At 32.6% G+C, this 17,588-nt stretch overlaps 3 protein-coding genes across 5 annotated transcripts in view; 1 reads left to right on the plus strand and 2 right to left on the minus strand.

Moving 5' to 3' along the window:
* Positions 1-2,168: 2,168 nt before the first annotated feature.
* Positions 2,169-11,426, minus strand: LOC126917648 (tetratricopeptide repeat protein 39C-like). The gene is made up of 16 exons (XM_050724761.1): positions 10,320-11,426; positions 9,839-9,976; positions 9,416-9,617; positions 8,784-8,991; positions 8,058-8,258; positions 7,287-7,455; positions 6,787-6,985; positions 6,460-6,711; positions 4,316-4,492; positions 3,647-3,750; positions 3,453-3,573; positions 3,238-3,369; positions 3,034-3,149; positions 2,724-2,891; positions 2,557-2,649; positions 2,169-2,495 (listed from the first exon to the last, which is right to left on the minus strand). The coding sequence occupies exons 1-16, from the start codon at positions 10,473-10,475 to the stop codon at positions 2,373-2,375; spliced, it is 2,559 nt and encodes an 852-aa protein (XP_050580718.1). The 5' UTR covers positions 10,476-11,426; the 3' UTR covers positions 2,169-2,372.
* Positions 11,427-11,569: 143 nt separating this feature from the next.
* On the minus strand, positions 11,570-13,467 carry LOC126917647 (soluble calcium-activated nucleotidase 1). Of its 2 annotated transcripts, none has more exons than XM_050724759.1 (4): positions 12,831-13,467; positions 12,518-12,721; positions 12,281-12,417; positions 11,570-12,202 (listed from the first exon to the last, which is right to left on the minus strand). In XM_050724759.1, the coding sequence occupies exons 1-4, from the start codon at positions 13,453-13,455 to the stop codon at positions 11,990-11,992; spliced, it is 1,179 nt and encodes a 392-aa protein (XP_050580716.1). In that variant the 5' UTR covers positions 13,456-13,467; the 3' UTR covers positions 11,570-11,989. The 2 variants fall into 2 exon arrangements, with proteins under 2 accessions (XP_050580716.1, XP_050580715.1); XM_050724758.1 differs by having other exon boundaries at positions 12,281-12,438.
* A 102-nt stretch (positions 13,468-13,569) lies between these two features.
* The window catches only part of LOC126917646 (protein rhomboid), a 488,728-nt gene continuing 484,709 nt past the window's right edge, over positions 13,570-17,588 (plus strand). Inside the window, exon 1 of one of the 2 annotated variants that reach the window (XM_050724756.1) lies at positions 13,570-13,710. The gene's annotated coding sequence lies outside the window, so the exon portion shown is untranslated. Of the gene's footprint in view, positions 13,711-14,357; positions 15,560-17,588 lie in introns of those variants that run through there. The other variant, XM_050724755.1, reaches the window with a different exon arrangement.

Below are 17,588 nucleotides of genomic sequence, written 5' to 3' on the forward strand. Positions count from 1 at the left end.
CTATAGCCTCCACTGGCGCCAATACATTAGGACAGGCTCTATCAAGGGGTCGCGGGAAGTGCACTGGTAGTAATTCACAAAGACCGAGACCACCGGGCACTCTTGTCACACGCGTAGGCAGGTTATCGTGTAGTTTTAGTCGGTTAGAGTCCGACACTGCTCTGCTGCTGGCCCGCAGCAGTGGAGTGTCTATGAAGATTTCTCCACGTACAAAAAAAAAGGTTAAATATTATAAATTTATAGTTTAAATGTCATAAATTAATAGTTTGAATGTTACAAATTAATGGTTTAAATGTATAAAGTAATAGTTTAAATGTTGTAAATTAATGCCTTAGACGTTGTAAATTAATAGCTTAGGTGTTGTAAATTAATGGCTTAGACGTTATAAATTAATAGCTTAAATGTTATAAATTAATAGCTTAAACGTTATAAATTAATGGCTTAAATGTTATAAATTAATGGTTTAAATGTATAAGGTAATAGCTTAAACGTTATAAATTAATAGCCTAATGTTGTAGATTAATAGCTTAAGTGTTATTAATTAATGGCTTAGACGTTATAAATTAATAGCTTAAATGTTATAAATTAATAGCTTAAACGTTATAAATTAATGGCTTAAGTGTTATAAATTAATGGTTTAAATGTATAAAATAATAGCTTAAACGTTATAAATTAATAGCCTAATGTTGTAGATTAATAGCTTAAGTGTTATTAATTAATGGCTTAGACGTTATAAATTAATAGCTTAAATGTTATAAATTAATAGCTTAAACGTTATAAATTAATGGCTTAAATGTTATAAATTAATGGTTTAAATGTATAAGGTAATAGCTTAAACGTTATAAATTAATAGCCTAATGTTGTAGATTAATAGCTTAAGTGTTATTAATTAATGGCTTAGACGTTATAAATTAATAGCTTAAATGTTATAAATTAATAGCTTAAACGTTATAAATTAATGGCTTAAATGTTATAAATTAATGGTTTAAATGTATAAGATAATAGCTTAAACGTTATAAATTAATAGCCTAATGTTGTAGATTAATAGCTTAAGTGTTATTAATTAATGGCTTAGACGTTATAAATTAATAGCTTAAATGTTATAAATTAATAGCTTAAACGTTATAAATTAATGGCTTAAATGTTATAAATTAATGGTTTAAATGTATAAGGTAATAGCTTAAACGTTATAAATTAATAGCCTAATGTTGTAGATTAATAGCTTAAGTGTTATTAATTAATGGCTTAGACGTTATAAATTGATAGCTTAAATGTTATGAATTAATAGCTTAAACGTTATAAATTAATAGCCTAATGTTGTAGATTAATAGCTTAAGTGTTATTAATTAATGGCTTAGACGTTATAAATTAATAGCCTAAATGTTATAAATTAATGGCTTAAATGTTATAAATTAATAGTTTAAATGTTATAAATTAATGTCTTAAATGTTATGAAATAATAGTTTAAATGTTGTGAATTAGTGGCTTAGAAGTTATTAATAAACAACGCAAACGTTATAAATTAGTAATTTAATACCTTTTTTTTTTTTACGTGGAGGAAATCCACACGGTCACCAGGCCACTTCTGGGGGGGGGGGGGGGGAAGTGTCGTGGTAGTGCCGGACTCCAACCGACTAAAACCTCCACGATGACCGACCCGGCTGCGATCGAAAGAGGCCCAGTAATTTAATACCTAACAGATCTTCGATCTTTATGGTACGGGATTCGTAAGGAAAATGAGTTCGCGCGTGAGTCGCGTATTCCTTATATACCTGATGGTATACACTTGACAAGGTGACAGAAAGTCAACTGAACAGTAACGGTTTACTAATATCGTAAAAAATGGTTTTTTCATTATAGCGCAATCAAATTTGATAATTTTTTAATTTTTATTGTAAATTGACGCCTCCCACAATTCATTACAGTAATCATTTCTATAATTTTAATATTTCTTACGAGGTAAAACTAAATTCACGCTTCATACTCCTGTGGTATTAGTTTTCGATTTAAAATTGTTTTAATTTACATATATCGAATGCGAATTTATGATCAAAACAGTATTTGTACGTTATATTTATCTCACAATTATTAACTCTTATTAATTAATTAAATTATTAGAATTAAACTCTATTTCGTTAAAAATGAGAAAAAGAAGAAGGATAACGATATAAAAATTATATATCTCTTTATTTACTATATAATAAAGTATATATAATACCTTACATACGAAAATCTTATCCAAATCGATATTATATTAACAATTACACTATGTCGATAATCTCATGGAATTCTCATCTAGCCAAGTCCCTTTGGTCGCAAATACCATCCCAAAATTTCTTCTTTCGATCATTAAATAATTATTTAAGGAAAAATTACCTACTCTTTTTACTTAGGGTACCGTGAACCCTTATTCTGTAGATGCAGGTGTATTCATTGTTACCACTATTGGAATGAACCTTTAATTCGATTATTTCGTATGCTTTCTTTGGTTTATTCTGTAAATTACAAGTGATAATATATGTTTTATAAAATGCATATCGATAAACTTTACTTTACCTGAACTTCAAAATATTGTACAGGAGGACCAGTATTATCGTATGTGAATTCACCAAAAAAGAAAGAATTTGTATCATCTACGCTGGTTAAACCCTGCAAATATGCAACGTATATCTGTCTCGTTTACGATATTCTAAATTACGGTACATTAAATTTCCAAAATTTACCAGAATAGAAAATTGTCTTGGAGCGGTGCTCGTTTCCCCTGTTGGAGATATCGACTGTGGGATATGTTCCAGACTTACTCCAGACACATGTACAAAACCGAGTAACTGTATAACAACGCTTCCACTGCTGCCTTTAAATGCCCAACACTCACCCGGAAGAACACTAGTCTATATAATGAAAATTAATCGATGTATTTCAAAGGAAATATTAATTTCATTATTTATCCCCTTTTCAGGAATAGCGATTTATTTATAATCGTTATTCGTATTTCACGATAAATAAATTAATTAAAGAGTAATATTCGGTAACCTGAATTATAGCGTGAGGTGTGTTTTGTTGCTGACAAATTGGTATCCCAAAAAGTTTCAGTACCGGTGCACCAGCCGAGTACGTTTCTGTCTTTCTCGTCGAGAGGATTGCTCCGCCTATGACAATTGCCATAATATCTTCAGCGAAACAGACAGACAATGAAATAATTTAAAATAAAGAAAATATATTTTTTCCATTTAAAACCTGAAGTTCCGAGCGCGTAATCCGTCCTTCCGGTTTTGTCAGCGTCGTACGTTTGCAGTTCGCTCTTCACCAATTCTCGGACAGTTTCTGGCGACATAACCTTCAACAATGCTTTCGTGTGCTGTTCCATTCCTATTTCAAATAAACCAATGTCTATAACTATCCCGGAGAAGAATAACGCGTATGCTGTAATCGATACATCATATCTTTTTTACCCTCGGACACTTCGTTTCTTAAATAGAGAATGGCCTCAGACATTTTTGGTATCACGTATCCAACCTCTTTCAACTTACTCTTTAAATCGTCTCGCGTTTCCATTACGTTCTTTACTTCCATCTAAGCGAACGACGTTTAAAATCGTGATTTAATATCGTTTAATCGTCGAACAAGACAACGGTACAGTAATTACCGAAAGGGTATTCAAATGCGTTCGCAGATTTACCAAGTCGGATCTGATTATCTTGAAGGTCGTACTGGCTGAGTATTTGTCGCACAAATGAGACACGGACATAGCTGAAACGTTCAACACGAAGCATTTTATCCGAAATTATTTCATTTTTCGTTTATTCTAAAATTTTGCTAAGCATAAAATCGTTAATACGTTTCGCTGTATGAGAAATAAAAAATTTTCGAGAATTATCTAACATCAAATTTTGAAAATGTCCTCTACATCGTTAAACTAGAAAAAAGATTGAAGATATCATAGATTTTATTTCAGTTTCGTGTCTGCTATATTTCAACGTTAAAGTACAAAATATAATAAAATTTTAAGTTGTTACTAATTTATATGGACGATGTGGTATGAAACGTATTAACATTTCAAATTCGTAACTGGAATTTACGTTCTGATTTAGATCTATATAGTAATTGTACATTTTTCAGAAATGGAAAAGATTACAGTAAATATCCCTCAACACAGAAATCTTTTAATATTCGTCTAATTGATCTCGAAACATGAAGTATTTTTCAGGAATTGGATACGAAGCTTTCTACGTAGAACGTTTTTCTTTTCCAAATCGTCCAGTTACGGATTAATTAAAAACTTTGAAATTTGCAAATTAACCATAGATCGACGTACCTAATAACGACGTAATAATGCAAAATACAAATGGTTTGATGAATTTACAGTACCAAGGAGATTGGCGAGAGGAATTCAATATAGCAGCTGGACAGGTTCCTCCATTTGCACAGCAGTACGTGTTTCGAACGTTCATCGGATCGTACTCATAATCACAGGTTTGATCTTTTGAAGGGCCTGAACAAACCTCTTGTAATTTTGTCAAAGTTCCTTCAACTTGTCTAATTGCTAAATTCCGTTTAGTAGATTTCAAAACAAACTTCAGATCGATTAAAACAACGAGCGAGATCTCAGATATTTGGAACAGTTATTTGAAGAATATTTGCTAATTGTTTCCTAATATAAAAAATTAATTACGATTGATAATTCTATTCTAGATTGATCTTATTATCTTTTTAGCTAAATTGAAGTCTGCTTTTCTATACATCTTATGTAGGTAAACACACTCTATAAAAATATATAGTATCTTCGCAATAAATATTTAATGGAGATATGTTTTTAAATGAAATAATTTTATTCGTAATATAACATACGTCGGATCTCGATAAATTTTATCAATTAGTTTTCTGCAGAAAAGTATTTGATTTAAGACATCTTTTTTTGTAGTTGACTGTACACATCTACGTTTTTGAAGTATGCTCGTACATTGTACAAGTCGACAAATGGACATTGCTTATGAAAGTTTCATTACAAAATTTTAAAATATTCAAATAGAAAACATACCATATGTTGTAATTCGATTAACAATTTTATACATGTTATTCTAGCAACTGTAACATCGATAAAATAATAAAACATATATATATATATAATACAACTTATTGTCTAATATTAACGAATTTCTATAAATACATAATAATTTTCTGATAAAATACGTAAGTAACAGAATAAATATAGTAGAAACTTCGTAAAGCAACAATGGTATAATATTTATTCTTAACATTAATTTATGGAGGTATGTCTTTGCAGCGTATTTGTATAAGTATATAAAGAATAAGGGAGAAAAATATGGAATGTCTATTTTTAATGTAACAACTTGAACTATTAAACTGTTCGTTATTATTATCTTCTGTATTTAATTAGAAACAATTAAAGTATTCTATAACTTGGCATTCCTTGTTTCTTCCCTCTTCGTACATATCATGCAGTTCTAATATACATACATGTATATACACATAATAACAGCATGGATAAATTTATCTATATACATCGTATTTAACAATGAGATATTTTCTGCATTCGTACAGTTAAATGCAACCAGCTGGTATTATTACGATTTCTGCGTATTACAGAGAGTAATGAACGATCACCTTTGTAACGATTTTATTGTACTCTAGAACAACTATTTTACAGGAACGAGTTTCTTCAGTTCCGAACGTCGATGTACATAGATAAACTTTCCGATTTAAATCGATATAGACGGAATTTTTATAGGATAACACGATGCCTGATCGTTATCGCACTTTAGATTCCATAGGTAAATTCTGTAGCAGATGAAGACGTAACCGTTCGATTTTCACTTTTCGTCAGTTAAAATTGTGTAAGCTTGTGTGTATTCGTACATTGAGCCGGCTCTCGAAATCGTAATCCTTGTACTGGTTTTGCGCCCTCGAAAGGAACATTCTCCCTTCTTCGACATTCTGAAATAAAATACATATAAAGTAGCGTTAATACCTAGAGAACAAAATTTTAAATGAAATTAATTCTGGAATTTATTTGAGCGTTTATTCAAATGTTTATCATTTACGTTGATATTGCACAGCGCTGTGCCAAGCTCGTAGAGTGCAAATGCGCTAACATGTTGATCATACGCATCGTTGATCGGATAACGACGCTGTAGACAATTTCTGTAACTTTCAATTGCTGCTTGAGTATCGCCGAGACAGAAATAGGCTGCTCCTTCAATCAAGTTGGCCAATCCAACCATCGGTTCATCCGAAAGATTGTCTTTGCATTCTAATAATTTAATTGTCAAAAGAATAATTATTAATAAATTATCAAATGATTAGTAGGCTTAAAAGTTTACAAAGAAATAGGTATTAAAACATTATTCAACCATGTAATAATGTAAAATATTATGTTATCATATCATTAATAATATATAATTTCTAAATTAATTTTTCAAAGAATGCATTTCTTGTTACCTAAAAGTATTCCTTGCAACGAGTCCACAGAACATGATGGCATCGCGTTCCACAAATACAATAATTCATACACGAGCAGTCTGTAGTACAAAACGGTATAAGGCTGGCCAGTTTTCAGATCCACAAGTTTAGGAGTTCGACGCAAAACGAACAAACCCAGTTGAGTCTCTTTACTCATTCGATTGTCACAATGGTGGACCTTTCGATAAGACGAGGCCACGATATCGAATTTACCAATCGCCCCGCAACAGACTGAGAAGAAATATTTAAAGATGTAACCGAAATGAAAGATGGCAAAGGTAATAAGGAGAAAAAAATATCTTATACCAGTTGCTAAATAATCGTAGAAGCTCACCGACCACCTGGATTGTTGATGCAATTGTATCAAAGATCGGTAAGCTTCTTCGTAACTTAAACGAATCAGATGACACCAGGCCACCTCGTGTAGGCACAATAATTTGATCTCTCTTTGACTCGAAGCTTCGACAGCCTTCGCGTATGCTTGCAGAGCACCATTTACGTTTGACTGTGAAACGAAATTAATTCTACGTAAGTTATACATCATAAATAGCAAAAAACGTTGATTACATTAATGTAATTTTAAGAAATAGTAATACTTATCGAAAGTAATAATAAAATATTAAGAAAATAGGAATGATTGTAAGACAGAATTAATTCAATATTAAATTATATATCATAAATAATAAATAGCGAAGAAGAGAAGTTATATCAAAGTAATTTTTAAAAATATTTATTCATGATATTACATAACGTTAGCATATTGAGAAGACAGAAAAGTATTGAGATAATCATAAATGCATCCTTACCTCGAGCCTCTCTATTCGACCAGCGAAAAATAGAAAGAGCGCCGAATTGCTAAATTCTGAATGACACTCTGCGATTAATTGTTTCGCGGCATTTACACCAGCCCGTAAATTGCTTCCATCAAGGGCAAAAAATGGACGTGCAATTGTGTGATACCAGAGTAGGGATAAGCTAAAACGGACGGAAAATTGATAAATTAATATCTCATCGTATAAACGAAATATATATACATATGAATATATATATACAGAGTTAAAGAACGTTTCACGTAACGCGGTCCACTATCTTTCTGCCATTTAACAATGTAACAAAAAATGTTTTGAACCGTACATAGGTGGTGTCAAGTGTGCTACAAATGACCATAAAAAAAAAATCCGAAAATACTTTACTTTTATAATAAAAGTAAGGTCATCTGGACCATATTATGTTGCTGTTTCATATAAAAGCATATTGCATGATATTTTTATAGATACTAGCGGGATTAATATTTTGCTCGTTGATACTTTTCAGAAATATAGAATTATTTAGATTTACAAAATTTATTTTACTCATTTGGGCTTTTACAGAAGAGCAGAATGTTGTATTGCGGAGGACGGTGTGCAGTTTGAACAACTTGCACAGTGTACCGTAAACTTAGTATTGATTTTTGATAAAAATATCATGTAATATACTTTTTGAATTTATCGCAAAGCCCTACACAATCTCATGGAAGATATCATGTCGAGTTACACGAGTCACCCTGTACATAATATGTATATTATTTCTAAACTCACGTGGCAAGAGGAGCACGCATATCTTCGCTAAGCCGTGCATACATGAGCGCAGTGATTCCTGCTTCTCTGTCGCCCTCGAAGCCCAAAAAGTGAATTACTTTTAGAAGAGAAGGCGGCAATAAACTGACACAGAGTTGATAAATCCCATAACCAAAACTAACCGCTGACATCAACCGGGAGACCTCAGATGGTTCAACGAAGCTGCAAAACACGTCACTTTTCCATTTCTGTCGATTTTAAAGGGGAAAGCGTCAATTCGTTACAAAAAGACACAATATTCTCAAAAAAATTGAGTCATCAATGCGCACACATCGTTTTGCTTTTCGTTCAGTGTATCGGTAATCGGATCTTAACTCTTTCAACGGTAAACACTTCTTAGAATTGTAAGTATTTAATTAAATAAGGTTTATTTAGTAATACATGGAAAATTTCTTTTCTTGATATTTTATATTTTCTGATAAGTTTTAATTGATAATGATATTCTCTGAAACATAGATAAATGATAGTACCACTGAAAGGGTTAAACAACGATTCAAGTATAAGAATGTGCTGTCATTCACGAAATTTGTTTGTCGTTTGAAAGAGTAACCCTAATGTGAATGCTTAACAAAAGCAAAAAAGAAAAAAGAAATTCACTGTTATTTTACTTCGTGTACAGGTAAAAGAGAAAGGCAAGGGTTCGACGACGAGGATCGAGAAATGTTTGTAAGAAGAAACAACAATTACGGTGTCTGTTGTTCGGACGTGATGCCAGTGAGCGAGAAGAACATTGATAGAGAGCTTCGCAGACCTGAGGGGGATGAGATCGGTGTCGGGTTGTTTGTTGAACCGTTGCAAGATGGTATAGACCATTCCGAGGAACCTGGACTATGTGGACTTTGCAATGAGTAAGAGGAGCCATTACACGAAGGAGTGCTGCATCTTGTGTCGAATCCTATTCAAACCAAAATTACGAAAAATTTCCCTTTTTATATTAGTTTTATTCATTCTGGCATTAAACGAAAAATATTCTTGTTTTAATCATTTCGGATCTTTCCTCTCGCAAACGGAAGATCAGAATAAATATTCTGATGACAAAAAGGTTTTTAGAGGACTTCAACGAGTATTTACTTATTTCTAAAATAATATTTGCTAGTATTTGCTATCTATATATTCTTATCAAAATGATCTGAATCCTGTGTCTTTTGCTTCAATTCAACCACCTTTTCTCCGGAATGAAATTACAATACAATTGCATATTAAACAGTGTTATTCTTATTTTCATTTAACTTAAATAGCATTATAATCGGCTTGAGCACGTGCTATCGATCATAGCACAGATTGACGACATTCCTCAATAATTCAATACAATTACATACCCGATGGATTAGAACCAAATGTGCGCTGATATAACTGCAAGATTTGTGAGTGTGCATGCTGATAAACTCGCCAAGCTTTACGTAACATCCAACCACCACGTACGTAACCAGTGAGTTCTTGTTGTAGTAACGTTAATATCGCCGAACAAACTTGCGAGTCTGCGAGAACTATTTGCCTCTCCAATTTATTCACGTAGTCCTTCTAGAATATTTATTTCCCTATTAACATTTCCTCGCTAACTGTATTTATGAATCTTTTTACATTGTTTCATCACGTTCACTGCTGACCCGACTTTCATTATGTATATGCTAATAAATAACTCTTATACAATATAAAAATCTAGTCTTGCGTTAAAGTATACAATGAACGTGTTAATACAAATAAAATTTATTAACAAACTCTAATTAGAAGACAATAATTACGCCTGTTTCTTCTGCTTTGAAGACTTTACTCTTCATAGACTTTAACCATCCTATGTCACTCGCGCATTCCCTTTCCATATCCTTCAGCAGTAGCATAGCCTGCTGAAGCTTATCGTTCTCAAAGGTCATCAGTGCATTCTAAAAATTTATTCAACGATTATTCCTTCCTGTTCCTATATCGAGAGCGTACATCATGGGCTCTTATTAAGATTGTTCGAAATAGGATTGCGGTCAATAAAAACGTGCATGCTAGCACGCGATACGTTATCCAGGCTATTTTTACGTTACTAGTAATAAGTCTTCGTAACAATAACGTAATAAACTTTACTTTAAAAAGATTCTCCTTTACATTTAATATCTTAAGAGAATTATTCCCTAATTCCTTTATTCTTCAATAAAAGCTTAACTAAAATCAATCTCGAACAAATTTTTATTAATTTCTACAGTGAAGTAAAACAATTGCGATGTATTATTTACATACCATAAATAAGACAAAACAGCGACCCGCTTTCATGTGAAAACTATGCGGGTGTCCGGTAAATAGGGCTTCCGCTTCCTCCGTTTTGTTATTCAACAGCAGAGAAATACCCATTCTAGCGGTATTCCACTCCTTCGTGCCGTCTGATTTTTTAGCCATAATTCTTTTTTCAGGTGAACGAAATTTGTTTGTTTTGAGTCAACTATATTTTCGTAAATCGGACCGATAAGGAATATGCTCGTCGTGAATGTCGCGTGTGCGTCAAATAAGAAACATTTCTGCGGCCGTTAAAACGAATGTTTCCGCTTTTCTTGGGCAAACAGCTCGATAGCGGTACTCCTTTAATGCTCTTCTCAATATTAGTACAATTTAGTAATTCGAAGCAACACTAATATGTACATTTGTCGACGAATTTGCGTCACGGCACTGTTAGGCGCGGTACTACTATATCACCGTCTATAAGTATGCAAAATATTCTTTCTTTCTGTATGCTTACTTTCCTCATTGAAATGCATCGCGAGTGGGAAATGTTAAAACTGGAAATCTTCATCATAATCGTATCTTGAATGCTTCTTCGAAAAACTGCAACTGGATGACATTACACGGTCGCATCGTAAATGTTTTATGTGTTTGGGAGATTCACGCTGATTGCAGATGTTATGTAAGGAAATTTCCCCATATGAGGAACATACGGGGAAGAAATAAACTCGTGCAGTAGTTAGTCGTGAATATTTTGAGTGTTTACTTGCAAAGTCAATTCAAATATTCGCTCGGCACTTCGAAATCTTTATTTTGAATTTCTAGTCTTTAAGATTTAACGCGCTTTTTTGTCATTCTTTCTATTAATGAATTTACATTCCTTTTTACTGTATAAATAATGTTAATAGAAGTGCAATGCATGCAAGATTTTGTTCGGTGTTTCCTCAGGTTTCAAAGATAGTTATAGGAAACTGCACATTATCACCAATATTCTAAGCAGAAAAGATTGAAAAAATAATTTATGTCTATTAAGAAAATAATTGAAACGTGACGTTTACTAAACAGAGCTTTCTACCTACGGTGCCACAAGTTGACTAAAGTATCTGTCAGTATAGCGCAATGGTGCTGCCACCACTTCGCGTTTTCATATATAGATATTGATTTTAGACTATGTATATTACGACCCTGAAGGCACATTACAGTATTAAACAAAAGTTTTATCATAATAATTTTAAGAGGCAAAAGAGGTACGGAAATAGGAATGAATAATAAAATAGATTGGAACGTTCTATTCTATTGCATTTGTAATGGTCAATGTATAAAACAAAACATTAAATTCCTAATTCTATTTCATAATCTCTGTATCTCGTCGAGTTCAATTATACGTAACATTCCGTTTCATTGTATAATAAGTATTGTTAAACATTCGTATGTACACTATATTTACAATTGACGCATTTAGTAGTATACAGTAAACGTGTTGCCATTATTATTAAAATAAAAGTACATTTTGAAAAAGAACAATACTGGTGATAGAGTAAAACTGTGTAAAATAAAAGATTCAACTGAACAGGAACTGTGTAAAATAGTTTACACAGTCATTATATGTTGTATAACGGTAATATGGAACTATAAAATTTCTGTACATTTATTTACATCGTTTAAATTTAGTACGAATATTCTTAAGTGGAATGTCATATGAATTCAAGACCTTCGAATTTTTTATCTATCACTTTAGTCTCAGGCATCATGATGTTTCCATCAATTGTAAATGCCATAATGTACGTAGCTGTCTGTCCTTGATATTCTTCAGTTTTAAGGGCAATGATAATCGTATCCTGAGAACCTGGTAAAAATTTGAAACTTGAAAAACCTCTGATTGGAACTAAATTACCAACTTTGGTAACCTGAAAATAAAATATTATTAACGTTTTTTGTATTCTTTAGTTTAAACATTAAATCTATAACTGAGACTAGAAAAATACCTTGATATCTACAAAATTTTCATCAGCAGTTAGTAAGATGTTGCAACTCATTGTTTCATCTTTTGTTTCGTTATAGCGCTGGTGACAACATCTCCTTGGCAAAAAGAACCAGCTTTTGTGTATATCGCTCCAAGCTCCTGATTCATGAATCATATAGCCTATGTAAAAATATTATACAACATTTTTTAATGAAAATTAAAATTCTTTAAATTGTGTATAAAATATATAGTTTTATACCTGGATATTCAATATTTATTGCTTGTCTTAATCGTTTATAGTTTGAAATCCAATTCACAGATTGAACTTCACCACGTGGAGTAATAACTTTTACCCAAAGGGGATTATTATGTTCAAATACTCCTGAAGGATTGGTCCATTCTTTACCCATACTACCAACATACAAATGCTCATCCTTAATAGTTGCCCATTCAGATTTAAATCCTAAAATTATCATAGAAATTGAAATGCAACATAGAATTTTATTGAAACATAGAATTTTATTTTATTTTATTGGAATTGATATCTTAATGATATCAAACGTGTGATTTACCTTTAGAATTTTTACCATTACCATCCATTAAAATAACCCAGGGATAAACTTCTTCTCCTTCAATAAAATATACAATTCCAGTACGATCATCAAAAGACAATAAATGTCCATCAAACGTAACCAGTTCAGACAATTCCATGCCACGTCCTTTTAAAGTTAAAGATGATGATAACATGTGGTTTCTATCATCCCAAACAACCGAAAGAAAATTTGTGCTAGGATTCCAAAAGAGACTTCCAGTTTTCATAATACTGTGCCACACATCTTTTTTATCTAGACTTTTGGAATTGTGGTCAAGATCACTTACTATTGCTATACGATAAGTGATACCCTTAGATGTCTTGATCGGAGCTGACAGAGGGTACGTCTTATTGTACTTGTAATATCTACACTGTGACAAAAATTGATTCGATGACGACGAATGTACAACTCCGCGCAGCAAAGGGAATCCAAGTAGGAACAAAGGAATAGATAGTAATAGGAAAATTAAAGCCAAATATTGGCTCTGAATGCGAAATGTACTGTTAGCAACTCTGTAGACATGAGGAGCACGCAATGCTTGCCTCCAGTCACGTAGATATGACATCGTTTCTGTGTTTCCGTTCTTCATTCGCATTCGTTTCATACCACATTACATTGAAAAATTAATAATTTATAATACGTGTCAACTAAAATCTAACCTAACATAACCTAACTTTTTGTTCCATCTTAATAGGTAGTGATGAAAGGGAAATGCTGACAGCCACATACATCAGCGCCACCTGAACGGATTAAGGGATTTAAATGGCACTAAAAATAAGACCATAAAATATTATAAGTTTCGTAATTATCTATTTAATATCATATAATCTAAATATTAAGTGGAGCATTTCACAATGTGGTAAGTAACATATCCAAGAAGAATATTCTTTACCTAGTATAATTATTTAATATTTAGAATAGAAATAATACAGTTATATTTTATAAACTAAGCGACATAAAGAATGTAGGAAATCATTTTATACTTAGTGGATTATATATATATTTTATTCAGGGCTATAAATATTTGAATGGTATAAATTTTTATTTCAGAACGATCAATTTATATGTGAAATAACATTAGATATAATGACACGTATGCAATAATTAAATACAAAATACAGATTTTATTCTTATCTGCTATTGCAATTTGTAAAGTAATCGTCTGTTTCTTTCATTTTAACTTGGTTTTCATAATGAAGTAGTTTTATATTCTACACCTAAGTACACAGTATATCTATACAGTATATCTGTCACAGATATCGAATATTTGTTTACTCTTTCCAATAACTTTACTCGATATTATAATCAACACTTCGATTAAGTAAGATAGTTTAAAAATATTGCATGATTTTCAAAAATACCTGATAACTATTTATATATATATATATATATATATATATATCAATAAAAACATTCTTATATATAAATATATTGAACGATTAAGGAAGTGCCTTATACATATTACCAATCTTACATAACGTCATCGTAAAGTACAAATAATTGAAGAAACACAATTTACGTTGATGTATTGACATTGACGTTACAAAGAGAAAGGACATATGAAGGTTGAGAAGTTTCTTCTGTTGAAAAGGTATCAATTTGTATCGTGCCAATAACGATGCAAGCATCCGCAGCATATTCTTGAACGTTGGGGTTGAACGAACGAGTCTGGGGTGAAACGAATCGAGGGGGTGGAAAAAGGGGGCGGTGGAAAGGGGAGTCTATGAGGGTGGTAAAGTACTCGTCAGTCGTGTGACGCGTTTCCCGCGGACAACATCGGTTATATTGGCGATACGTTAAACCACAACCGCATTTCCACTTTCCACGTGTTCCTCGCGTGTGTCTTATGTGATCTGATTTCTATTGGCTATCGCAGGTCCGCGGCAACCTGTATTATCGATCGAACGCGCTTTGCGCACGTTGCCGCAGTTACTCGTGGCACCGCCACCACTATCACACGTACTGTACTATCGTCTTCGTGTTAACGTGACAACGCGTGTGCCGATTTGACTCGATTTCCGATTTCTTTTCCGCACTGCGGTTATATCTGTATTTCCTACGTTGTAACGACGTTCTCTGTCAACATCGTTTCTCTCTATATACACCTTACGTGAAAATTTCTGTCCAACCGCCATGTTCCATTTCAAATTGTACGTTTCGCGCATTGCTGAAAACATTAACCATTTGTTTGTGCCAATTGTTGACATAACGAAGTGAATATATGAATCGGGAACAGTAGAGTATTGTTTTTCATAGATTCATGTTTCGATGAAATCATAATTTAAAAATACTTTGAAATCTCTTCGTATTTTTAGTGATCTCTAATCGATTTTGAAACTGTTTTATCGATGTTACATACTCTCGATTACATCTCGATTGACTACCAATGTGGCGCCAAAACGGAGAACAAAGCGTTACTTTTGCTACCACGCTGTAAATATTCGAACATTTCAGTATTGTTTATAGTAATTGGACTCAGTGCTTATAACGATAGAATAGTTAGAATGAATTTTTGAAAAATATAGAACATATTTGCGTGTCTATGTGATGTAAGTGATTTTATTAAAACGTGAATGTTGTGAATGAATGTTTCGCGAGATTATGGTGTTATGGCTAACAGTATTTCTACTTAACGTCTTCTTCTTCTCGTTTGTGAATACTCACTCATGGAATACTACTCCAGTATCATCGTATTCATGTTGTAAAAGGTAAATAGTATGTCTTACTAATATTGCACTTTTACTGTTTTAATTATTGGAAGTAGGGATATATAAATAAAACACAATGTTCGCCAATGAAATAATTGCAATGCGATTGATTTCCCATATAGTGGTTATGACTATATATATACATTTATACAAGTAACCATACGAATATATTTCTATTATTATTGCTCATTTATTATATAAACATTGATTCGTGTATTAAGAGAATGTATTCTATTCTTTATAAAAGCAATGTCATTAGCATTCATGCGTATTACGTATTATCAAGTGTGAAACCATTCCCTGGACAAAACAGTGAAAGTAAGCCTGTGCTATATATCTGAGATAGCCGCAGAAGTCGTGTGAAAGGTTAACAGCCAAAGAAATAGTCTACACATTCACATCCTGAAACAGAGTACATATTGGCTCATGCTATTACCAACCTGTTCTCGATAAGACGGTTTCAAAACTTCCCGCGATAAAGATGTCAAAATATTGCCAACTGCTCGAACCTTCATGCATATAGACGTATACATAGAAACGATAATTAGTTAACACGTGTTATTGCGATATTAGTTAGTATCGTTAGCGCAAAATAATAGCATATAATATAGGAACTATACATAAGGTAAACGAAGTAAGGTGTAAACCTGGCGTTTCGTGCATCACGAAAGGGTTCGAGGTAATCTAACGCCAGGTAGGGCTGGTCGTAAGAAGATACCGAGGTATACGTAAGAAGCATCGTCCATGACGATGTGTCGTCGGATATTCTTCAAGGTCGTCGACCTTAACAGCGTCTCGTGGAAACGGATCTGCTTGGGCGAGACGTAATTGCGCTTAGAAGATGGCGTAGAAGGGGGGCAGGTAAACGAGGACGGAAAAGAGATGGAGCAAGTGGAATAGAGGATGACTTTGTGGGGTTGGTACGACGACATTGGAGGGTGAAGGGAGGGGTGGATGTGGGTGAGTTTCAGTGACGCCGTGCCAAAACGGAGGGTAACGAATGAACGTGGATGTAAAGGAGTCGGGGGTGAGGGACGAGGTTAAGCGGGAGAGGGGGCGGAAAGGGAAAGTGACTAGAGGGGTGGCACGAGCGGACGCGTGGACGCTTCGGTTGCATCGCGGTTATAGGTTTACGTATCGTATTAGATCTTAGATCGAAAACTCGTCGAACCGTTGTAACTTTATTAAGTAGGCAATTATTTCCATAATTACCAATATATTTCGCTTAAAAGAATGGTAATTTGCATTGATAATTTTAACGATTAATTATCGCCTCTCGCTGTTTGGTAATGATACGTTGGATTTGTTCAAAGAGTATATATATATAAGTGATAATATTAAATTCAATCAGATTAATCGTTATGACTTTCAACGTGAAATGATACGTATATATATACGTAAACGTAAATATCTAATTCGTGGAATTAAATAAGTAGAGTCGAATAAAAGTAGTTCATATTTGGAAAAGAGATTTAAGATGTGTTTGAAATTTATTTATGAATTATCAGGATATATAATTCAGCTCTCTTTTTCTAAATAAATTATATATTCGTCTACTTTGAGTAAATTGACGGACACTTCTTTATGCAGAGGACTTTTTTCTATTTATTGCATGTTTCTATAAAGTTGATTACCTAGGAAGGGACGTTAATAGAATTATGGAAGCTTTATAGCCTGACCTATTTCTGTGGTAAAATATAATAATAAATATAATACCTCTACGCTTCTCGTTTTTCTTAAGAACTCGTTAATTTAGAATAATTTAGAATAAAATTATAATTAGTTAATGTAGAATAAAAGAATAATTATATTACATTTCGTTGGACATAATACACGTACGTGTATAATATTTTTGGAATTTTATAACACATATGCTACAATAGAATTATAAATAATCTCTTGTTAATATATATATATATATAATATATAATATTAAATATATTACATTTTTCTATTTTAATGAAATAGTATTTTTTCGTAAGAGAAGAAAATCTTTTTCTGATAGAAAGATATTTAAAACGTGGAACTT

Source organism: Bombus affinis, chromosome 6, assembly GCF_024516045.1.
Source record: "Bombus affinis isolate iyBomAffi1 chromosome 6, iyBomAffi1.2, whole genome shotgun sequence".
NCBI classification, from domain to species: Eukaryota; Metazoa; Arthropoda; class Insecta; order Hymenoptera; family Apidae; genus Bombus; species Bombus affinis.

Coding starts and splice junctions, on each gene's coding strand:
- LOC126917648 (XM_050724761.1), bottom strand. CDS start 10,475: ATGGCTAAAAAATCAGACGGCACGAAGGAGTGGAATACCGCTAGAATG. Junction 6,712..6,786: donor CTACGATTATTTAGCAACTG/GTATAAGATATT, acceptor ATTTCTTCTCAG/TCTGTTGCGGGGCGATTGGT. Junction 3,574..3,646: donor CGCATTTGAATACCCTTTCG/GTAATTACTGTA, acceptor TCGTTCGCTTAG/ATGGAAGTAAAGAACGTAAT.
- LOC126917647 (XM_050724758.1), bottom strand. CDS start 13,455: ATGAAACGAATGCGAATGAAGAACGGAAACACAGAAACGATGTCATAT. Junction 12,722..12,830: donor TAATGGTAAAAATTCTAAAG/GTAAATCACACG, acceptor TGATAATTTTAG/GATTTAAATCTGAATGGGCA. Junction 12,439..12,517: donor AATAAATATTGAATATCCAG/GTATAAAACTAT, acceptor ATTTTTACATAG/GCTATATGATTCATGAATCA.